This window comes from Mizuhopecten yessoensis, unplaced genomic scaffold (assembly GCF_002113885.1).
Source record: "Mizuhopecten yessoensis strain PY_sf001 unplaced genomic scaffold, ASM211388v2 scaffold11069, whole genome shotgun sequence".
NCBI classification, from domain to species: domain Eukaryota; kingdom Metazoa; phylum Mollusca; class Bivalvia; order Pectinida; family Pectinidae; genus Mizuhopecten; species Mizuhopecten yessoensis.
Genome location: NW_018408864.1, coordinates 1,312,514 through 1,337,723, shown reverse-complemented (window position 1 = coordinate 1,337,723; position 25,210 = coordinate 1,312,514). Strand labels below are relative to the sequence as shown.

Genomic DNA, 25,210 nt, shown 5'->3' with positions numbered 1-25,210 from the left:
GTAAACAAACGTCCTCTGCATAAAAAATTGTCGATCACTCACCTTTAACCGGCGAACTGAGCGATCAACGCTCATCTTGGCTAAACGGAACATCTGTTGTCACTGATCGACGACAGTAGAGTCGTTATATAGTACGCATACAGGTAAACTTCATATCTGTGACCAAAGTCCAACGTGCCAAGGGCGCAGACATTTTGTATTTCGGAACACAGTTTGGACCGCTTGGAACAACTCTGAAGTTATCATTGATGTCACAATGGTAGTATAGGACGCGAGATACAAAGGTAATTTTTCAGGCAGAAAAAAACATACATTTTTGTCAAGTATAATGGGGGATAATACAGCTGACGGTTAATGCAAACAAAATATGACTAAATATTATTTGTAAGAAAATTCGAGTGGCCTTATACACGAGATACACGATTAATTGCTAATAAATCAACAAGCTAAATGGCATCTAACTCAGTAAAGATTTGTCGTGTTACAAGTTTGTGAAATCGACACCTACTTGAATTGGTGTGGCCTGTAATTTGACAACCTCTAGAACCAGTGGCTCCTTTCTGTCTGTTTGGGAATTTGGTCACTGAACCGTGTTACTTTTAATTATAAGATAGTTGTACTCTTTCAAGTGGAAAATAGAGAAAAAAAACTTTGAATTGAAAAAAAAAGTACACTGACAATGTCCTGAAAGGCTAAAACACTGAACACTACAGGATGAGAAACATTAACCGGACAGAATCATTTTGAATATTCATTTTTACCGGAGAATTCCATTTACGTGTCTGTAAATATATTTATTTTTGTTGTAGGAATACGTTTATCGACCACCTATTTGTAAATTTGCGTGTGTGCCCAGTGTACACGTCCTCAAAGACATCAACTATAGTGTTAACGTGAAATTGTGTTGCGATCGAGTTGTTTTCAAGATGTAAGTTCTGCTTTCCGAAAAAAACACTGATGTATAAAGACTGGAGTAAACACACTTACTTACATTGAGGTTACCGATGTATTGTCTGCTGAAATTGGCGTCGAAAAAGTGATCGTGTTGGCAATGTCATCTCCTGCATCTTCTTCAAACAAGTCAAGGTTCTGATTTTTCCTGAATTTCATCTGTTGTTTTCTTTTTATATTGACTTAATCTTTGACTGGTTTTGTCATTGTGCATCAATCGTATAATCAAAACATTTATATTAGGATTTTGAAATTCAGTTTTTATTATTTTGAAGTTCTTTCCGCCATTTGTCACAACCTTTATATACATGGTACCTGTATGATATTTTTTATAAATAAATTCGAGTTTTCCGTTGTGGTAGTATTTTATGTGTCTTGTAAATCGATTTTCTAATGAAATTCTTAAGTTATAAACCAAGTTAAACAGTACAACACTATTTACCAAGCTAGTGGTGTTAACTTATTTTTCTGTATTTTTGTTTTGTCCTCCGCAATTTGTGTGCGTATCTATATATATTTTTTTCTTCAAATTACACTCAACTACGCTTGGTTATCATTGTGAGAGTTGCTTCCCCTGCACTTTGCATTATGATCAGTCCATATTTGGAGTTTCCGTCATTTATTTATGTCACCCGATCCGCACATAAGGATTTGTCAAAAGCTACGACTTTCCAACTTGATTTTGTTTTACCTTTTTTGCGTTATCTTAATGTAAATGCACTGCTCAGCTTCACAGCTCAGCGGAACCCTGTCGAGTCCACGCTTACAAACATCCGTCCTCAACAACCCTGTCCTGTGTGCGAGAATCTTTTCTTGTGTCTGTAAAATTTTATTCCATCCATGAGACCGAAAAAGATCGAAATAGCCATTTCATTTAGTAAGTGTTCACTTTTTTACGTTGGCTTCCTGCATTGATTTAAAATAATCTTTATATTGGTGCTTCTCACTTTGTATTTCTAGTTATTACTTCACGTGACACGATGGTTAACTCAGCTGTTAACTACCTGTCCCCCAGGTTGATTGTAACATTGTATTCGAATTTCCTTTGACATGAGATGGGATCATCAGTTTGCCAGTATAAGTATTAATGCGTTACGTTTGATACATGACATATCTGAAAACTAATTTTGCAAGCACCTGTTAAGGATGTACACCTCAAGTCAAAAAAAATCCTGTATTAAACTTTTTTTCTTATATGGATTTTTGGAAAACGGAGTTAATGGCATAGTAGAAAATGCAAAAATAAAATATGTCCGTGAGTTCGTTTTTGTGCTATGATCGGTCAAAGATACCAATTTAAAACAACATGTGATTTTAGGTGATTTTTTGGGTTTGGACCATTTGCAGAACTAATTCATACAATTTATATCAGATATGTATGAATGTTTGTAGAATTGATGAAAATATTATTTTCTTTTAAATTATAGAAGTAACATTTCTTAATCTTATTCTTTTAACTCAGAAAGCCGATTTTAGTTACCCTACCCCCTAATTTTTAATGATTGTACAGCAAAATTGAACTTGCTACAATTAAAAATGGCGACTTAATGACAATTTAAATGATCAATCCAGTGTCAAAAACGGGTGAAATTTTGGCCTTTTTTGAAGCGCAAGAAATACACATAAATACACATTTTCAAAATGGCCACCGAATTGGTAATTGTTTTAAATTCTTGTAAAAAATTGTACAAACAACAGGCATCTAGTTTTTGACATATTTTTCAGATGTGTGATTGCTATTAAACTTGATCATAATTTGTTAAATATTACAAGACCCATTACACCAGATCAAAACGAGACATGAACGTAATTGTAACCTCAGAAGAGTACATCCTTAAGAAAACAGTTGTCTTCGAAAGCTTGTAAAATTTGTTTTCAAGTGCTGTTTATGATTAGAATAGAAAATACTTTAAAAAATATGTTGTACCCAAAGATTAAATTTTTATAGTTTTCATTGTATTCCTATTTGGTACCGGGATAGGTCCTTAATTAATAGACGAAATAGACAAATGGTGCCTTAATGTGTGAGTGTTGTTGTGGGACTGGATGTCTCGCGTTGAGGTATAGGACATCTGTGAATGCAACTTGATCGACAAACCATGGGTACCTGCTTAGTGATGTATGGTGAGTGCTAATCTTCAATTGTATTATTGGATTATATTATGACACGGGTATTTGGGTATTTTGAGTTCGGCCTTTTGTATCGATGTTGTGGTCTGTCTGTTTTCTACTTTAGTTAGAACCGTTCATGACCGTAATAATTTGGACTTGATGGCCAGACTAAACAGAAGATGATCGTTACTAGTTACTGGATGTCGATTTCGATTAAATTAGATATTATTATTATTATTATTATTGGAATTAATGGGATTGACAGAGTGAGGTTACATTATGTGAGAGGGATGAACCCGGGGTACCCCAACCCTGGCATCCCTCCTAAATGATGTTGAGGAAAGAAATTACTGGATATGATTATCGAAATGACTTTTTTAGATACAGTATATTTCGTGGTAAATGACTTTCGAGGTTACCGTCCAAATCCACCACCTTATAGTTGTCCAGATATTCCCCATGTAGGCTTTCTTGAACCAGGGTCCGTGTTCATGGAAGAGTTCTCAATCTCCAGTCCAAGTTCTACGCTCTAACTCTGTTTTTGTTATGGAGATCAATTAATAAAACACACTTCGTCAATGATTTGGGAGCGTTTTGGAGGGAGTAAAGCCAAGTGCCGTTTTCAATGTTCACATTTGACTGTGTGACAAGATTTAAGCATGTAACTGAAAGTCAACAGAAAGCTGGTTTGAGCACATAATTCAGGCTTGAGCATCATATCGCTTTTATGAATATGAGCCCAGGTCTGTGTAAGGTTACCTTACCTTTAGTATTAATAGAAATACCCAGCCTCCTCTGTCCCGGCCGGACGCAATATATATATATAAAAAAAAAATCTCTCGTCGTTAGAAGGCTACGTTATCGAAGCTAACATATTCCGTCTTGCATATTGCAGAGTTATCTTCTCTTGGGAGCAGGTATTGATTGTTACGTCACTTGTTTGTGAGAGTAACGTCATCAATTTTTGAGAAAACGACGTAATTTTCTCACACAAACCAATAACGTAACAATCAATACCTGCTCCCAAGAGAAGATAACTCTGCAATACGCAAAGACGGAATCACAAGGCTGTTAAAATTTATTAGACATAACCTGTTAGATGTTCATGCCTTGGATCATCTTTAAGTCTATGTTATGCATGACGTATCAGAGTACGTGCATTATATTTTGTAAAAACAATACTGCGATATTTTGTCTGGATGATGATGATGTGGTATATTTTGTCCCTACCTATCGAGGTGGGTTTTTTTTGACATTGTATGTTGACGCTGTGGTATGTTTTGACATTGTATGTTGACGCTGTGGTATATTTTGCTTTTGTATGTTGACGTTGTGGTATATTTTGACATTGCATGTTGACGCTGTGATATATTTTGACATTGTATGTTGAAGCTGTGGAATATGTTGACATTGTATGTTGACGCTGCATTTCTGTTCATACCACTTTTCTTTTGGGTAAACGTAGACATAGAGATGGGGAGGTCTGCGTGTTTGATCCTGACTAATGTTAAACAGTGTAAAAGTTTTAAGTTGCGCCTGAGGTGAAATTTTTAACCTGTCCATTTAACACCAATACTTCTTTTTCAATTTACGATCACACGAAATTATTTTATGGATAAGTATAAGACATCAGTAGTTTGATATATACGATCGTCTGTGATGTGTAGTTTGTGGGATTTATCTTGAACCGCGGTTTTGTCTCAATATCTTTTCCTTAAATATGTATCCTATCGGCTAAGTATTATCGCTTTCGAGACGCAATATGTATGATGGTCGGTATAAGATTCGAATTGTCAATGTATCGCGATGCTGTAGTATACATTTAGCCATTTCAACCTTGCAAAAATATTTGTTTTTGTAATTCTATTACAACTTTATAGTTAACCTACATGTATAACGTACTCATCAAAATGTATGTGTCGGCGTAATACCAAAGCCGTAATACCTATGCAATGGAGAGCCTTTCTGTAAAGCAGACTTTTATTATAGGAATCAGACGTAGAAGTAACGTAATGTTTTTGACGAAATTGCATGTTCCCAACGACGATTTACTGGTGATTCCAATAATAGATTAAAATGAAGGTATTAACATTGAGCAATACTATATTTGCTAAACGCATAACAAATTAATGGATCACTTTATTCATATTTCAAAGAAATCCTAAGCTGTGACCGGTTCACAAATAAAACACGTTGCTTGATAAACATATGTCCTCTATATTTCAAAGGAAATGAAACCTTTGCGATTAAAACATAAAATCGGTTTGAAATTCAATGACACTTTGGCAGACATGCTTATTATCAATACATGGTAACTCGTGCGTTGAAATTCTATGAATAAACAAGGCATTTTATTGATAAATTGTTGACAATTTGCGTTTATTACCGAGGTCAGTCGTATACAGGGCATGTACAGCCTGTTCCTATACTTACCCCACTGAGGACCTACCGCACTAGGCGCCGCTACCCACATAGTCCACTTGATACTTCACCGTAAAATGCGCCTCCTCTATATGCACCACCCGAGACGAGGTGTTCGCGAGACTTCAGAGATTTCATTATATTTTTTATCAAAAAGAGACCTTTTTAATGGCTCCGAGTATGTCGACGGTCGTGTTCCTCAATGGGTTATAAAATCTACCACCAGGAGTGTAGGACAGAGCAAGAGCTAGACTCTGCCGTAAATCAGTCTGTTGAAATGTCGTCAAAGAACCTCATAACGAGGCTACCGAGAACTCGGAGGATGATTCGGACGAGCGTTTGAATGTCATGTAGATTTATAGCATTTTGTAGTCTATGGTTGCGCCGACAAGGAGTCTATGGAGGAGTCGTAAAGTCTTATTGGCGTGAATATGTTTACCATACAACCTTCCGCCCCCTGTATTAGCCTGCCATGAGTCCAGGCGTTTGATCTGCTCTCACCGTTAGACAGAGTGTCTGTCGTTCTATAAGAGTTGACTGTACGTAACTAATATAATCATAACTATACTTTACGTACATGTGTATATTAGATTAGATAATCAGTTGGCATTTGTATAGAACACTTAATATATAAATAAACGTGGACCAAGCAACTTATGGATGAATAAAAATATTTTTTAAACGTTAATGCCTAGCACACTGTAAAAGCACAAGCAAAATGCTATCACACATGTACAGTGTAGACTTATACAACACAACAAATAATGCACATATTTTTTTTCGATTTTTGTTAGCCACAATTTTATTTTTTTTGAGTAGTGGCATGGTTCATAATTATTATCAATATCAAATGAAACAATATTTCTTTACTTTTTGATTAGAATAATTTAGGGGTTTTACGCTTAAGAAACAAGTATATGGTGCAGTATAATTCATGTTTGTTACACTGTATCTATTACCACACGGTATAGGTGTAATCAAATGTGGGTGTTACGATCACCTTTAAAGTTTTACTTTATTTCAAATGATTATGAAAAGAGTCGCGATCCCATTTATATTTATGGGGTTTTTTTTCGATATAAAAATATTTCCGAAATCCTTTAATATTTAAAAAGTTCGAATTGCTTTAAAAGTTGACAATTTTAATACATTAAAAATACTCTTTCGAATAAGTTGTCTTGGACCTAATTTTATCAAAATGAATTGTATCATAATTCCTGTCTGGTGTAGTTCATTGTAATCGAAGCAGGATTAATATTTTATTTGAAAATATGATAATAATCAAGATTTCAACGATATTTTTTTTATTTTTCTTGGTAGTTTTGTTTTTGAATATAAAACCTTGGGTGGTTGGCTGGTGTAATGAATAGTTTACTCGATCGCTTATCATCTAGATGGCCGGACTTTGATTCCCCGATCGAATATGGAACAAAACATTGGGTCACCTGCCCGATAAACAATTCATTGTCCAGTTGTATACGTGATATCTTATTTGGGTATGACGATGTCTATCTTAGAAATGGTTGTTCACCCTGTGTCCTAGATGACTGGTCCCATCCTGTGTCCTAGATGACTGGTCCCACCCTGTGTCCTAGATGACTGGTCCCATCATGTGTCCTAGATGGCTGGTCCCACCCTGTGATCTAGATGGCTGGTCCCACCCTGTGTCCTAGATGACTGGTCCACTGTCATTGTTATAGCAGGAGTAGATAACGATGACTGATGCATGTCATGCAGGATTATTTTTGTTATTCTGGGATGTGATTCGCTTATTTTGTTAATGTCTTTCTGCTTTTTTTCAGTCATAGGCGTTAACTATGGTTGTCTTTCCATAAAAACTTTTCTTTTCGAGTTTGTTAACCAAATAGATTTACGCGCCCTGTGTGGTTGAACGTCTTTTATTCTGATTGGTAACAAATTATCGATGGAACAGAGCAGGTGAGGTGGTCACTCAACGCTTTCGTTGATATTTATGGAATAACGCCATGCAATTGTCTATTTGTATATAAACTTTTTGTTGATTTGTTTCTAATGTTTGTTAATTTAATTATGAAATTTGTAACACTTTTATGTTAGCTAATGTATATAACCAGTCAAGTATTACACTACATTATACATTATGTTATTGCATGTTAGTTTTATGATTTTAAACTTCTCGCTACTTGTCTACAGGTCCGAATTGAATTATTTATTGGCAAATGAAGTTAAGATATTATGTAAATATCAGTACAATCTGTAATAATACCAACTCGTTTACGTCAATAACATATTTGACCTCTTGGCCCTTGTGGATTGTTTGGTAACCGTTGTAAGTAGGCACTGTCCAGACATTGTCCTCCCTAACTCCTCTCCTCTCACCCCCTGTAGCGAGCGGGTGTGATGATATAGTCCAGATTGTTTTGAGAGTGAAGGTGCATGTGTGTCACCAGCCTCTCCAGTATTTATATGCACATAATATCTGTTTTTCAATAAAATGACACAAATTGTCGACAGTCCCCAAACACACATTATCTCTAGACGCAACACGTGCATACACGCGCTTGCTGTATAATCCAATAATTAGCACGTGTATTGTAGCGTGGATTTGTGAATTGCCATCTATGGCCATCACCACCATTCCTGTGAACGGTAAATTAAATCACACACGATCCCCGCTACGGAGGCTGCCGTATCAATTCCAAATCGGTTAGGGAGACAATTATGTGATCTGGCTGTACAATTGTTAAATGATTTAAAGTAGCCTCGGTGAGACCCAAGTCGAGCCGGGTCATTTTCACCCCAGGCGGTGGGCTCGGAGTGTTTGGCCAATTGAACGTCAATGGATGCTATTAATTTCTCTTTTTGAATCAGCATATCAAATGTTCTAGACTGTTTTCTTCCTTTGTTCCGTCTATATCAATGATATTTTTGTCAGGTACGGATTTTGAAAACGGTGTGATTCTGCATCAGTTTTCCAATTATGTTTAATTTCCTTTTAAATGTTGTAGAATGGATTTACAGAAACATTGTAGCAGATATGTGTAACAAATAAAGGCGTTCTACCTTTACAGAAAGATTGTAGCAGACATTTGTAACAAATAGAGGCGTCGTATCTTTACAGAAACCTTGTAGCAGATATGTGTAACAAATAAAAGCGTCCTACATTTACAGAAACATTGTAGCAGATATGTGTAACAAATAAAGGCGTCCGATATGTGTAACAAATAAAGGCGTCCTCCCTTTTACAGAAACTTTGTAGCAGATATGTGTAACAAATAAAGGCGTTCTAACTTTACAGAAACTTTGTAGCAGATATGTGTAACAAATAAAGGCGTCCTCCCTTTACAGAAACATTGTAGCAGATATGTTTAGCAGATAAAGGCGTCCTACCTTTACAGAAACATTGTAGCAGATATGTGTAACAAATAAAGGCGTTCTAACTTTACAGAAACATTGTAGCAGATATGTGTAACACAATAAAGGCATTCTACCTTTGCTGTATTTTATTCTAAGGAGATGCGATGCGAAGACATTGAAATAATAGGTTTACAATATTTTCGTTGATGTAAGCGCGTATAGTTTTTGGAATCATTATATATCGATGCTCATAATTATAATTGGCAAAATGCAAAACGATTTTAAACCAATTTGTACAACTCTTATGATAGGGTTGGATCGAATAAACATTACTAAAGTGTATATGGTGTATGACCTTAGTCTCCACAATATTTTTGGATGAATTTCTGATAAATGATTCATTATGCAATTTATCTCAGTACAAGTTCATTAAGCAAATGGTCATATGTTTGTTTGTCTGATATGCACATTTCATGGTCTTTATCATAAATAGTGCAAATATTGAAGGATATAAATGGATGTTTCTCAGCAAACTTGTGAGGGAACACTTATAATACATAATTAATTGCATTAGTTTTTATTTTACTGTAAAGCATTAACAGAAATAAATTACATGATTTTTTTCTCCAGAGGTCTGAATGCATATATTATAGCAAAATATTATGTTGTCTATTTTTTTTAAGGAATCTATCTCATTCCCAGAAATATAAAAGTACATCCGTCTCGGCCCAAAGTAATTTCTTCTAAAGTCTTTAAGACTGATGGTCAATATTTTCCACATACCTTATTTAAAATGTTATACTAATAACAACGTATTGTTATAGCCTGTTTTTGCTGCTGGTACATTGTTTTATTGCATAAAAGGTAAACTTAAGACACACAGAGGTGATACTTCTATAACATTTGGTAATAGATACAGCATGTCAACAATGAGTTCCAGCATGTCAACAATGAGTTCCAGCATGTCAACAATGAGTTCCACTGCACTATGTAGCTGTTTCGTCCTTCTAGGACGTATCCGAATAAACATGGATGGTTTACACATACATCGCGGGAGGACCTTAATCAATAAAAATGAGAAAATAAAAATGTAAGATAAAAAGCTAAGAAATGCCATTCGGATGTGATTTTAAAACTTACTGTAATGCAGGTATACAATTAGTGTACGGACTAGAACATAACATATGAACGGAACAGACCTATATGGCAATACGTGTTATCGCGACCATCCAATTGTTATTCCCCTTCGAAGAGTTCTTGAAAATGCACAAGTCTCGCGAGAGAATGCGAGGATACGGGGGCAAAACAATCTGCCATGTGTAAACAATATGCCCCACCTGCTGTACGTCAGATAGCAGAAATCATGACCCGGACACAACATTTTCCCAACTTCCAAAGGTAAACAGTGTCAGGAAAAAATGGTTGCAACTCGTAATGAGAGACAGTTTAGAGAAAAATATCGCCATTAATATAAATTACGTAAAAGTCTCTATGCAGACATCAGACATTACGTTGTGTGTTCGAAGCATTTCGTTGATAGGCAACCCAGTATTGAAAACCAGTTCCCTACTATTTTCGATTGCAATGATTTCATGGAAAAGAAGTCTCGGAATAAGGAAAGTTATACCAGAAGTAGGTTTTGTGAACCCGTGGAACATGTTATCCAGCATGCTCCGGTTGCAAGGAAGAGGGTGAGACTCGTCAAGCTTACCAGTGACAAATACTACGTGTGCTATTCCTATGTTGCCGGGGAGGTGGAATTAAGTGACACACGCACTTATACAGCAGGTGCCGACAGCGGTTTAGGTAAAAAATTATTCCAAAATAACTGATAATTTATCTAATATCATAAACTGACAAAAAGCAAACTTAGAATTATAGTGACTACTGGTATACTTACCTAAAATGCTTTATTTGATATAAGATGGTGGTTAAAGTAGATACTTTATCAATACTGCTTGATGGGTTGGTGATACTTTTGATATCCTACACATCTGTGAACAATTTTGTAGATGTGCGACTTGATCGGTATGCAGGCATCACCCAGGATCATGCTTATTTATGTGTGGATCCAGGCAGGAAGTACTGTCCGGTAACAGATCTTCAGGACAAAATAGTGTCTATGCAGGTATGATAAGTATGTATGTTAATTTAATACAGACACTGACACTAAACAGCTAAATAGTAAGCAGAATGATGTTATCCATAACAGAATCTATAATATTTATTCAACATAATATATTCCTCTTTTTATTTGAACTGTGTGCTAAGCAAGACAATGATATGTTAACTCGTTAAGTAGCTGTTACTGTAGTGTAATACTTGAACTGTTTCTCAAAACTGAAGCAATCCCTTGTTTTGGTATTAGAAACATAAGGGAAATTAAACAAATACATATGTGTAGCCTTTACAACTAAAACCGCAGCTTTATAGTAAAATTATGTTCATTCTCTTGTTCTTAATTTGATATATTATTGTCATATAAGACTAAAGTTAATCATTCTAGGCATGAACTTTTTACACTGTAATACAAACCTTTCAGAACTATTAGGCTGAACAGAATGCTGTTCAAAACTTGTATTTTCTTTGACTTTTACAAAATTGTTAATTATTTTTTTGTATATTTTTGCTTGAAACATTAAGTTGATTCTTGATAAAATGAACAAACATCATTGACCAGCTATTCCTAACAAAATTAGCATAACCATTGATTGTGACAACATAATTCTTGATATTACAATTATAATGCTGTAATAATAACAACGCCAGAGAAATTAATGGTCATAGCTAGCTTTGGTAGGTTTAGATATTTCTTGATAAATCCTTTCCATCATATAGAATATTGTATGCTATTTCTAGACAAAATGTGCCAATCTAACAGAAGAGAATGCAAGGTTGAAGGAAGAGAATGACACCCTGAAACAACAACTTCATTCAGACGATAATATCACAAAAAAAGTCCTAATTTCTGATCAGTCAACAAGATAGACATGTAAAACCAGAAGTGTCAATTGCAAGGAAGCTGACCATAACAGAGGAATTTGTTTTTGTGCATTTTTTCCCCCTTGCTGTGTGGTTTGGGATATGTTTCGCCCAACTGTCCTAATTATTTTCAAGGTGGTTTTTATTACGTGCGAAAATTTAGATCCTCTGATTAGGCGGTCATCCTGAGACAAATTTAAGAAAAGCATGGCAATCTAAAATACCCTGACACTGCTGCTGTGATTAACTGAACTAAGCTATAATACACAAAATCGAGCAATTCAGGAGCCCAACTAGGCCAGCACATGTAGTCCTTGCAAGATACATAACACTTTGAATGCTTTAGTTTGTATACAAGTTATATTAATTTGTTATAATTTGTGTGTACAAAATCATGGAAATACAAGAATGATTGTTATTCAATATAGCCTACACAGATATGATCAAATAATGTGTAAAATTGTAGTTGCTTGATATGTCATATCATATTATTTGAAAATGTACATGTTATAAATTGAAAAATAGTCACTTTTAATTGAGATATTTTCTTGTATTTTCAAAGTTTCTAATTCAGCACAGAGCTGAGAGGAAGAAGAAAGGTTTCATAGAATGTCTTATCTTGGAGAAAAGAATTTGACATTTTACAGGATCAAATGGAAATCTTTCAATAAAGATATTTTTATTTGTAATCTGAACAAAATGAAAAAAACACCTTGACATTACAGAGATTACTGGGCCCGTATTCATGCTCAAGCAGCAAACCCAGCTTCCTGGGTCAAATCATCAAAATGTCAAGTGTAAACACTGTAGACAGTATTCGGATCAAAATCTCTTCAAAATATTGAGACTCGATGACAGAATTTAACGTTTTAATTTATTACTGGAATACAAAATTGGATTTCTGTAAGTGCAAAATCATAATTTGAGCAGGAGAAGGGTGTCATGTATAAGGGCCTCAAATGTATTTAGTGTTTTAGCTAAACTATTCATGTGAATGGGCAACTCAAAGTAGGTTTAAACAGTTATTTTCTCTCAGGGGAGATATACAAAACAGTTTATTTATGTTTATAAATCTGAGCATGTGGAATCTCCCCCATGGACATTTAAAAAGGTTGGCAAGTATGCACTATTTCTAGAACATCAGTATTGCATCATTTACATACACAAATACCATATGGTGATGTAAACTACAGTATATAAAGATAATCCTTAAACACATGTAGTCTGTTTCTTGACATTGAAAGGAATACCAAAATAGATGTCATTATTTATTTAATTTCAAGAACTATTATTTGACACAAACGGCTTAGAATACATGTTGATTTCCATACAGTGTTGCACGTTTTAAATACACCTACAGTACCAAATACGAACATCAACACGTCATGGATGTGGCCATTGCAGTGTAGCTGGTAACGCTTACCCTTGTCAGTTTTCTTTCAAGGAACTCGTATTTTGAAACAACAAAAATAACTCATGAGAATAGAGGTCACATCAAATACATCTATTGATGACATTCCAATCAAAATGTTTGTCCAAAACAAGCCTTCTGACGTTTCATTTACATAAAGGTATCGCACGATAGTCAGTACGCCACTGGCGGTCCGTCACAACTGACCCTTTAGCTTCGTCCTCTTTTTCAATATCTGGCCAATTTAACATGTCTGCTTGCTATCATAGGTGGAATAGCTCCCCCTTTGTTTTATTTGGAGTAGGTGATACCTTTTGACTTTAAAATATAACCCAATTCACTACACGGAAGTTCGCGGAAATTCGTATCTGAATATTTTGGCGCTGCCATGTTGTTTATATCCGTTGCCCCAGCGAGTACAGTTTAATCCCCTCCTATTTGAGGAGTTCCACTGGTCGCGATATCATCTATTGTCCAAACTAATAATCGTTCTATGAGTCTAAGATTCTCTGTGCACACATTGATAAACTAATTAAACATTTGTCATCAATAAATTGGTGTATCGCACTGTTTGCTACTAGTATAGTATTTAAGTATATCTTCCACATTATAAATATTGTATTGTCCTGTATGTTGCAACACAAATCTTTGTATCATTTGTAACTTTTGGATGCCTCCCAGTGTCACGTCTCCAGGCAACGTCATATATCACACGTATTACATTATACCAGTCAGTATTGTGTAAGTCTTGTAAAAACATTTCAGTTAAGCATCTTTTAAAATCGTTATACTCACATCAATTTTATATGATTTGAAACTCGTTCTAATTGAGGCAATCGACTGTATATGATAATTCATTACACAATCACTAAAGCAAACAAAAACGTAGTGGTAATAATTTATTTTAAACAGTGAATCTAGAAATAACAATACACATCTAACAGCTAGGACAAATAATTAACGAGAATGTTACATGTGACATCATAATTAATAGGAAACTAACTTGTGAACGTAGACGAATGGCAATATTTTGGTGTTATGTACAGAACTTGATTCAGATCAGATTGTGGAAATAAATAACAACATCATATCGTCAACTACTAACAACAAAATGTCTACAACATGTGTGCTCGTATGATACGTTAATTCACGTGCTGATACGTTACGGCTCATCAACACTTTTATCTATCTGAGTGACATACTTGTGAATATTAAAATGCAATTCTAATCGTCGTATGATTTTTGCGCAAATGGAAATACTATTTGACAAACAAATGTATTCAGTATTGGAATCCTACACTTCTAAGCATTACCTGAATCTTTGAATTATTGATAATTGATCAAATAACTAATTTGAGTCTAGAATCTATGCGTGATTGCTGAGGTTGTAAACTGAGATTGTCACATGTTTACGGTAAACAGTCTCAATGCATTGTCGTACACAGATTCAGAGCAGTCTTATTGACGTCACCCTGTATCATCTTCATATCATTGAAATTATCCTGTGCACATGCGCTACTAGCCGAAAACGGGCTGATGTCCGTGTCGTCTGTTACGTTGAGTTCATCGTCATCGTTGTCGCTATCATCGTCAGTACACATGTGCAAGCAGCTAGGATGTAACGATGCATCAACAGATAGTTCGGACACTTGTTCGACATCTATTATTGAGCAATCTTCGCCTGCCTTAAGACGGTCGTGGATACGTTTATGACGCTCAAGATTGCTCTTGTGACTCGTAGCATAGTCACAATGTGGGCAAGAGTAATCCTTTTGTCCACTGTGAACCGATAGATGTCGCTTCAGTAGTGCCTTCCGGCAGAATCGCCTTCCACAATATGGACAAGAATAACCGTTATGGTGAAAGATCATGATGTGTTCCCGAAGAGACGCCTTGGTTGTGAAGGTCACTCCACAGCATTCAAGGACCTTCTCACACGCTTGGTGCATAGTGGATACATGCCGCTTTAGATTATTTCGCCTATCCGTGACGTAGCGGCAATGTGGACATGGAAACAATTTGCCACGGAATGTATTACATACCAACATGGCTAGCTCCAGGTAATTCCTATTGATAAAGGGAGACTTGTATTTGGAGAGGTCTGTTGGGAACGCGGAGTGAGGGTGCATGGCGTGGTATTGGGCAAGCGTGAGTTGTTTCAGATCATTGGACGCTGTGGCAGCGTTCATGGCCGCTGTAGGATACAGAGCGGTGGGGTATTGTAGGATTGGTGAAGGCATGGCAATACCTGGCTGGCAGCTCACAGGGGTCATAGCGATGTTCTGGAAGGGCTGGAGACCGGTTGCACTGATTGTCCTCAGTGAAAGACTTGCTGTCATCGACGCCCTCATAGGAGGTCTTTGACCTTGATGCAGACTATCAGGTGGACCACTTGTCCTAAGGGTTGGAGCTTGGTCGTGATGATGATGAGCCAATCGCCGGTCCAGGTCGTGGGTCGGGCGCACTGTAGCAGCATCACATAAAGAGGCGCCGGGACCACTGTATAACATAAAAAACACCATTTTAGTTATTAGATATTAAATTTATGTTCCATAACACCTTTTGATTTATCTCATTAAAACAAATAATGTTATGTCTTAGCTTTGATGAATGAACGTATACAGTACTAACAACCTAAACGACATGTGACTATGTTTAGTGCCATGCTAATACCGGCTTTACTGTTATGCCGTGGCTCATATATATGTATTGATAACAAAACACACATCATCACACATCACATTTAGTAAGATTAGACTAACAATGTCCGATTGGACTCATATCGTGTTCTATTTCACACACTGGGAATTTATATAATTTTTCTTTTTAGCATGCCATAATCTCAACTCTAAACAATGGCCTTGTTTTGTTTCGTAATGTCTCCCGTTTGTTTCGGTATGCACTTGTTTTTTAACACCACTTCGTTTCGAAATGAGTTCTAATCCCGCCATCGATATTGAAAATTGTTATGTATATTTTTTGCTTATTAACATATAAAAGCCTTGTATTCAAATTATCTACTGTATTCCATGAATTTTTTGCTGCTTTTTAAATTTCGCCATTTTTGCCCATTGTAATGATAGCGAATTTATCATTACGACGAACATTGTTAAACAACCTTATATGCATAGTAATGGAGTGTGAAGGCGAAATATACACTCGGTGAATATGACTTTTTCTGGCGAAGGGCGAATGTTGGACTGGGCGAAAGTTTACCGATACACAATATTAATTTTGCTCACAAATAACAGCAGTTATGACACGTAATCTGATGTTTTCATTGTAATATATCACATATAAACACAACATTACAGACGATACAAATAGTTGTAATATACATGGAAACTGTCTTTGTATTTATGTTCAACTTTGTATATTTGATCAAGAACCTATTGAATGAACATAATACTGTCAACATTAGCTGTACACACATTTATATTTTATATTATATAATTGAAAATGTACACATATGCTATTACACATTTGCTCGTATTAATGATCACAAACTTGCTGTAATGTACTTTCATTTTATTGATAATTTCCGCTTTTACTGTGTTTAAGTTTCATCATATTTTAAATGTTCAAATTTGCTGTAAAGTGTTTTTTTCTTAATAATAATAACCACTTTTCTTTGTTTAAGTTTAATCAGATTATCAATGTCCTCGTTTGGTGTGTTTAGTTCTATCTTGTAAATAATGCACACCTTTGCTGTGATGAGTTAACAAGATGGCATGATACGATAATTGTGAATGGAATAAAATAATGTGGCTTAAACTAAAGAGAGTTCTAAGTATCTAGTTGTCATTAAGTCCACAATGTTCTATACCATTTATTATCGTTTTAACTTTTTAAAAGTTTATGTTTCAGCAAAAAAATAATATTGGTAGTCATTTTAATTTGTTGTACTAAATCATTCAAGATTAGAAAAATGCGTAAAAAAAGCCTGATCAAAATGGTCGAACTCCTCTTTTAACAATATATAAATGTATTTTAGTTATATGAACTCTTGCTGTAATCTTCTGGTATTTTCATTTAGAGTATACTATCTTATATTATTTTCTTATACTTTTTGAAATGTTACTAATCAAAATGTGCTATGACTAAACACGGACTGATACACGATATATATAAAGGATAATAACATTTAACACCCAGACACCACTTTTATGAAATCCATTCAGCTTGACGATATCCTACCTCACCTTTTTATTTGTAATTTGTCATAGATAAGATCAAAGTCAAACACCTTATTTTTTTTTGGATTTTCAAAAATCATTACCATTAAGTAAGTACAATTGGTTTTTTATGTTATATAACTTGTATTTTATATTATAAACTTATAAAACTTAATTTACATATAGTTGTCGTCAAGTTGGCGGTTCGTTGACGTCCTGGGCCTAGTCAGGGATACCTTTGTGTAGGTAACTGTAACTGGCTATTACAGTGTTCCCTATTGATGGAGGCGTTATTGTATCAATTAAGTTTAATTCTCCGTTAGAAGTGGCCCAGCTAGTGCGGAGCGTGCGGGGATCTGAAGATAAGTGGCCGTCAATCAGAGGATAATATAACGTATTGATGGAGTTGACATTGTGTTACAAGTAATTGTCGAGAGAGGATCCTCTCTGGTTAGCTTTAAATCAAATCTCGTAAACGTATTAGAAGCATGCTTCTGAATGATTTAAAAAAATGAAGTATAAGATAAAGTAACATATGACTATTGTAGTGTTACACCAATCCATATGTATAGATAAAAAAAGTGAATGATTTGAGCATATGTAGCCGTATTTGATACCGATTTTGAGTTTGACCTTTAAATCGTAACCAACGTACATATAAGTATATCGAAAATGTTTGCATTATTTATTGAAAACTAAACAATCAATACCTATAAATTGTTTTATATCACTCTGAGGAGTTGTTAAAGTAACAGTGTGAGCAACAACAACAACAAAAAACATCCGAACAAACAGCAAATGGGACTGATAAAAAAGGCTGTACATCATAAAATTCTCATAAAGGCAAATGTTTTTAGGAATTTTAATTTCTAATTGGACAAAAGGAATATAAATAATAAATGAATGTATCCATGATGCAATAACTTGGGAGATATATAAAAGAACACCTTGGCGTTTACAATCAAGGGGAAAACATGAAGTAAATAAACAAGACATAACCAGGATAACATTTGGAGACATTTACAATTGCTTAAAAATCCAATAAGTTCCGCAGAATGCTTTTTCTGAATATAAAGCTCGACAGTCACATTTAACTTAAGTTGATCGATTCAGATCAAACACTGATATAAGTGCAAGGAAACATGGGCGAGAAAACTGTTAGAGACGGAAGTAACTCTCTAATTTGAAGGCGTGAAAATTATGATGAATGCGTCAGAAAACCAATTTTCAGATTAAGGCGAGAGGTTGTCCGGATCCTTACTTGTAGTGGTTGATCGAAACAGTAACAACAGGAAAGTATTTGTTCAACCAGAATCACCGGTTTAGAAATCTTGGGAAGTGATTCTGAGGTTCCTGATAGGTTGATCGGCCTATTTGGCTGATAGTAAATTAATTTCTCACTTGTCCGTGTTACGTCGCAGAGATTAGGAATTGAACATCATCTTAAATGCCAGAGCGATAATTTGAGACCCCGCTGAGACGTTTTAAAGCACAAGTGTGTTACTGAGTTGACTTGACGATAATAAACTATTATTAATATGATTGATACAGCCAAGTTATTAGAGTTATGTTTTCTGTAAACTAATTGTAAACAGATTAGGCAGATAGCGTCATTGATACAATATCGGTCCTGTTTGTGAGAGAATAGATAGCCATCATTGATACATCTGACACCGATAGAAAGTTTAGTTCAATTACATTGGAAATCAATATATAGTTGCAATTCGATAATCATGTCACCTCTAATCCATTTCCTCCTTTATTTAGCCTGTGTATTTAGTGGCAGATAGGCCACTTTGTGATACAAAGGTGCTGTAGTAATGTACGCTTTACTGTAATATTTTTAAAATATTTGCGTCAACTAAACACGAAACATAAGGTAACTACATTTATCTGACATCAATCCGAAAAGTGGTTTAGTCAGCAAAATCAAAACTTTAAACTTGATGGCATTTAACACAATTTTCATGAATAAATATGATATCTTATTAAATACAGTAGGTGCTATATTTAAAACTAATTAAAACACTCATATATAAAAACAAAATGCTGCAGCTTAATCGTTCAGAGACGAGACATACCATAGCCTCAACACAAAGATAAATCTAAAGGATAAAACATACTACAATGACAACGTCAATGAACAAGATGTACCATATCGCCAAGACGTATAAACAAAACATACCGCTTGATGAACTCACCAGGACGCATTATAAAAGAATGCGACATAAAAGGACACAAACAGCACCTAATAATATATTCAATAGTAAACGTCGGTATAAAATAAACGTTAATTTCTGAGAAAGCTATCACTACTCGTCTACGTATCTCCGTTCAGCACAGACCTTACCGTTGTGACGACTGCCTTGTAGGGCCAATATGAGTGTGTTACATATACGTCTACTGTGTTAGTATTCCTGTCGACAACAAATCATATGTTACCTCTGTCACTTATATTTCAAGCCGATTTCTATCGTCGACATTTGTCTAACCCCGTATCCCACTATCCTAAAGAAAAGCGACGATTTTCGTGAATAAATAACAAAATAACCTCATGCTGATAACACATTTAACAATTTTGTCACAGATGTTTTTGCGAAAATTGAATCCCCGCTCGAGTGTAAATCATGTATTATCACTATAGTCAGTTTGAAGTTTTTCGCACATTTGAGCAGCAATAAAACGAAAATAAAACTAGACCTAATTACTGTTGGGGCTAATGACGTCACACATATCGTGGCTCCCGCTGTGAGGAGGTTTTGTCCGGGAAAACTCTCAAACTGTTCCGAGTATTATGTGTATTTCATTATGCTAGCCGTGACGGCGCCTCGCCGGACCAGGACGTGTTCGGGATGTCGTGCATGTATGGCGTCCCGAGGAGATCTAAGCTACACCATTGATTTTATGTTTAATCTGGCTTTGTAATTCTATTTAACGTAGTCATATTTCTAACTGTATTGATGTGATGTATTGTTCATTTATGGAACTCGTTTACACAAGTATATATTTTACTTTATACATATACTGAGTTATCCATACTAGCAATGACTTGCAAATGTTAGTGGACGGTATTCTAAGGCAAGTAATATAGACATCTTATCCTTCACATATTCAGTATCGACAAATAGTCTGGTATGGTAATTAACACGGATATCTCAACATCTAAATCGACTATCGAGGGTACAAATAAATGATATACATGTGTTATATACCTATTTAATTATCTGTCTAGTCAAAAGGAGTTTTTTTCTCTAATAGTGATGAGAAAAATAGTAAAAAAACTTAAGATTTACTTTTCGGCGCATTTTATTATCCAAGTTATTCTAAATTAGGAAAAAATATATTTATTCCTTATTAGACTAAGAAACGGACGAAAGAAAAAGCTTGAATTCCGACTTATTATCTGTTGGGTTGCAACAGTCCCCTTCAAAGAAGGTAACTTAGCCGACGTCCTATTTAAGGACCCCAATTAAACATCTGACATATAATTGGTTAGGTTATGGTATATAGCGATGTTGATTTTAATTTAGAATAAAGTATAAAGACTGATGTCTACATAAAATATTTGTCCATGTGTATTAGAACATGTCAGTATCTTTTGTGATAAATAATAAAGGTGAATAAAGCTGCACATTGCCTAGGTTCATTAATGAACTTTCGTTGATACGTTTTATATGTGTGTATAAAATGCCTCTATTAATTGTTGCAAAGGAAAATGATGTATTTGCGTCATGATGTGACAGTGCAGGGTTTGTCGGTTGGGTAGGTTAATAGCATTAAACACATTGAGTATAAAGCACGTAAGGTTACAATGTTTCGAGACCTAATCATATAGTGCGCTTCTTATAGAAATATCAAAATCGCATTATTTGCCTAGGGGTATTTGAACAATAGAGACCTGATTGTATTTTTATTATATTTGTAATGTATATTTGAGGTCAAGTGACTGCCGTATGAATGAAGGAGTCATATCCTTAAGTTAATTCTGTGATGATCTACCATCGTTACGCTAATGCTGTTTGATTAATCCTCAATCAATCTGTTCCTGTTTCAATCCGTTTTATATGGCCAAGTCCACTTAAAATAAGTTCCTGTTTACTACTGATCATTCCTTATTGTACCGTCACCCCAGGGAGTGGCCTCACCCCCGGGCATGACATTGAGGAGACAAGCGGGAAGGATATGAGCTGCTCTGAATGCTTCCTGTGCTGTCGGTAGATTCCTGGGTAATCTATCACCTATGCGGTACTTCTAGACACGACAAATACACAATAGTAATACACACCTGTTAGTTAGTATTTATTCTTTATATCTATAGCTAATAATAAGGAATCGATGAAGGCAAAGGGATATGTTCAAGGTCCTAAGTTGTTCGTACTTTCTTGAATGGATTGCTTTTAATTTGTTTGGACGCACACTATCTGTGAAGACATCTGAATGATGTGGTTGTCTGATCCAATTTGTAAGTTTTCATAAACAATGTTGCTGTACATTTAAATAGGTTTTGTTAAAGTCAAGATGGGTTATTTAAAATACTACTGAAGTTTTAACGGTCCATCAACACAATAATGTCATACACGGACAATTAATTGAACATGGGTAAGCGATATAACTACCAGGAGAGATGGAGGATATTTCTTTAGAGGCATGTGGATGAAATGAAAACAAACAAAAAAAAGATAAATATAACTAAACAATGTTCCATGAGTAACATAGAAAATGGTTGTAGAAGAAGAGACAATGACGCAAAAAGAGGTGGAAGTAAAGTTAGATGAAACAAAGGCATAAAACACGCCAAATATACCAAGTGTTTAACTTGGGGGAGCAAGTAACTTTTGTGTTTTGTATTCTTTTTATATTTCCGATTCTGCATGGGAAATCATAATAGTCACTTCTTACAACCATCCCCTGTGATACAGAAGGTAAATTATCCTTAACACACAGATAACTACAACAAAAAAAAAAAAATTAAAAAGGGTTTAGTATAAGGGAAATATTACTATCATAATACATTGTAATATGCATTAAAACTATATTCAGAAATACGAACTTCAAAACAATATTGAATATTGGCAAGTACACTTTACTTGAAGGAAAAGATCCCTCATAATGTAAATAAATTTCATATTTTGATCAAGGTTTAATTTTCTTTTGGTTTATTTTGTTATTTACTTACAATAAAATATATCACTATGCATTATTAAATACATGGACAAAAAGCAAATACACTGAATATCAATTATATGCTTTACATGACCAAATGAGTGCCTTTTTTTAAATTAAATCCGAGCAAGCCTTATTGATTATGACACACTAGTTTCAAAAACACTTTTTTATCATTTAAAATGAAATATCCTCTTAAAAAAATTATTAGATAACACAACATGCAGAATATTAAAAAACACACATTAAAATATATATGTAGTCGTGCAAAAGTCTTAAAATAATTCGTCATTACGAAGCTATGTAAAGCCTGCCGTAAACAATACGTATTGTAAAATTGAATCATTTTATATAATGTCTAACTGATACAATGTCTTTTATACTATTCGTTCTTCTTTAAAGTTGACAATATTAACTTATCTGAGAATGTTTTATCAAATGCTGCACCGAAATTCCTTTTCGGTTTATTGTGCTCCTGGTGGACTATCGGTTCCAGCGGTATAATTAATATGTAACAGCAATATGTTTTTGGTGACTTTTGTAATGGTAATTAAACAAAATATTTTTGTATGGTTTGATGAAACCGAAAAAAGCAGTTAATATATCAGCAAATTTTGTTGAGGGCCTCTGATATATAACGAAAATATAAATTGCACTGTATCGCTGCCCTAAATAACCGAATCTGAATCTCCTATTTTTGCTTTTTTGTATGAAGACTACATTGTCTGTTTTACCTTTTGCGACACGATTTTGTGTATTTCTAACAGTTCATTAAGTAGACGAATCAAATTAATTCTAACTGCCACATATTCGACACATTCTGGTTTATGTATAACATTAAATTTAAGAAAAGATAGAAAGAAAAGAAAATTACTATAGTGTATGATTTGAAATGTTAACTAATTCATGAAACAGAAAAATACAGATGTTATATTAAGCCTTTCGGGGTATGAATATTAATATATATAGAGATGGAAAAACATTGCAAGTAAGGTTCGCCCATTAAATAAATACTCTACTGAAAGTCCTGAATCGGTATGTAGTTTTCAATTTCTGAAGTTAATAGATATGTTTTTAATATTAGTTTTTAAAAAGTTCAAAGAAATCATGATGTTATCATTATTGTTAAGTCTCATTACTTTGAGTTAAAGAATGATTAGTGTTTGTCGTATATACTGCATTCATCATATAGCCTAATATGTTACTAATACCATTGCCCCATCTTAATGAATGTTTAGTTTCGCATCATGACTGCAAAGGCATATAACTACACGTTGAACGCAATAATATTCACATACGAAATTATGTTATTGTATATTTAACTAATATGTATTTAGATAATATGTACGTAATTTTCTACGTTAAACAATTACCTATCGATGCCAAACCGATTTTGAAACGATAAGTATTTGTAGAGTCAAGATGTTGTTAGTTGTGTAACGCGCAGTGCATCTTAATGAATGTTTAGTTTCGCGTCGTGACTGCAAAAGACATATAACTACACGTTGAACGCCATAATATTCACATAAGAAATTATGCTATTGTATATTTAACTTATACGTATTTAGATAATATGTACCTAACTTTCTACGTTAAACAATTACTTATCGATACCAAACCGATTTTGAAACAATGAGTATTTGTAGAGTTAAGATGTTGGAAGTTATGACTGTTTAATGCTACAAGAAATATTCAGATATTTAAAGAATATTCAGTTAGTTTAAGAATATTCAGTTAGTTTAAGGATATACAAATAGTTTAAGGATATACAGATAGGCTAAGAATATGCTCGGTGTTTTACAATAATGAATATGAGCTGTGCCGTTCTGCAAGTATGTCAAAATAAATAACGATATAAACTTTACATTTACTTTTACGTTACATATACTGTTTGTATTCTAAAAAATCCGTTATCTACTAATTCACTTTTGTTATGTAGACCATCCAGTTTTGTAGTGGAGAATCATACCAGGAACCCTACGTATTTATTACTTTTTATTTCGTTCTTGTAAATTTTTTCATTTTCGTTCAGTGTAGTTATAAGATGTTCATGGAATTTATTTAGATTGCTACTTTTTGGTCATTTGATTAAACTATTGCAACTTACCTCATAGACAGTGAAGGAAACATGGTCTTACTCCAGACTCTTTGCACAGATAATTTGTCTCTAGAGTGTCCAGAAAACAATACAAGTTGATTAGTGATACAAATACAGTTTTCTCTTTGCCGTCTTGTTATCCTCAGTGCCGAATTAATATATCTATTTTATTTTGGACGTTTCCTTTCCTATAATAATCTAAACAGATATTATGTTTACAAGTGGGCTGTCCCTGAAACCACGTGACGAGATTCGGCAGCCTCATTAGCCACAGTAACACAAGTTATACACAATCACCGCCTACTCCGGCCTCGATTTGCATATTGACGAGAACGGGAGACCACCTAATGAAATCCCTGACGGGTGTCAGTGACAAAGTCAACTCCGGAGTAAAGTGGGCAATTACATTAAATGTGTATCGTTATTGGATGTGTCACTTAAGTCGATATAGGTCGGTGAAAAGCTCTTTTCGTTTGTATTATGATCTTGTTCATTTATGCTATATGAAGGAATCTCTTTTTATTGAATAACTTAGAACAACTGTCACTGATGTATTATTGA

The 25,210-nt window shown here is 34.6% G+C and overlaps 2 protein-coding genes across 2 annotated transcripts in view; both read right to left on the bottom strand.

The window, feature by feature from the left end:
* Positions 1-207, bottom strand: part of LOC110465282 (von Willebrand factor A domain-containing protein 8-like) — a 35,103-nt gene extending 34,896 nt beyond the window's left edge. The window contains exon 1 of the mRNA XM_021520991.1: positions 43-207. Within this exon, the coding sequence (XP_021376666.1) occupies positions 43-93 (51 nt within the window). The 5' untranslated portion in view covers positions 94-207. The remainder of the gene's footprint in view (positions 1-42) is intronic.
* Positions 208-14,108: 13,901 nt separating this feature from the next.
* On the bottom strand, positions 14,109-24,781 carry LOC110465340 (zinc finger protein 667-like). The gene is made up of 2 exons (XM_021521089.1): positions 24,659-24,781; positions 14,109-15,712 (listed from the first exon to the last, which is right to left on the bottom strand). The coding sequence occupies exons 1-2, from the start codon at positions 24,679-24,681 to the stop codon at positions 14,638-14,640; spliced, it is 1,098 nt and encodes a 365-aa protein (XP_021376764.1). The 5' UTR covers positions 24,682-24,781; the 3' UTR covers positions 14,109-14,637.
* Positions 24,782-25,210: the final 429 nt, after the last annotated feature.

What these genes read in the sequence shown, in the direction of transcription:
- LOC110465340 (XM_021521089.1), bottom strand. Translation starts at nt 24,681, where the DNA reads ATGTTTCCTTCACTGTCTATGAG. An exon ending in TTTCCTTCACTGTCTATGAG is followed by an intron (nt 15,713 to 24,658) that starts GTAAGTTGCAAT and finishes TATGTTATACAG; the next exon opens with TGGTCCCGGCGCCTCTTTAT.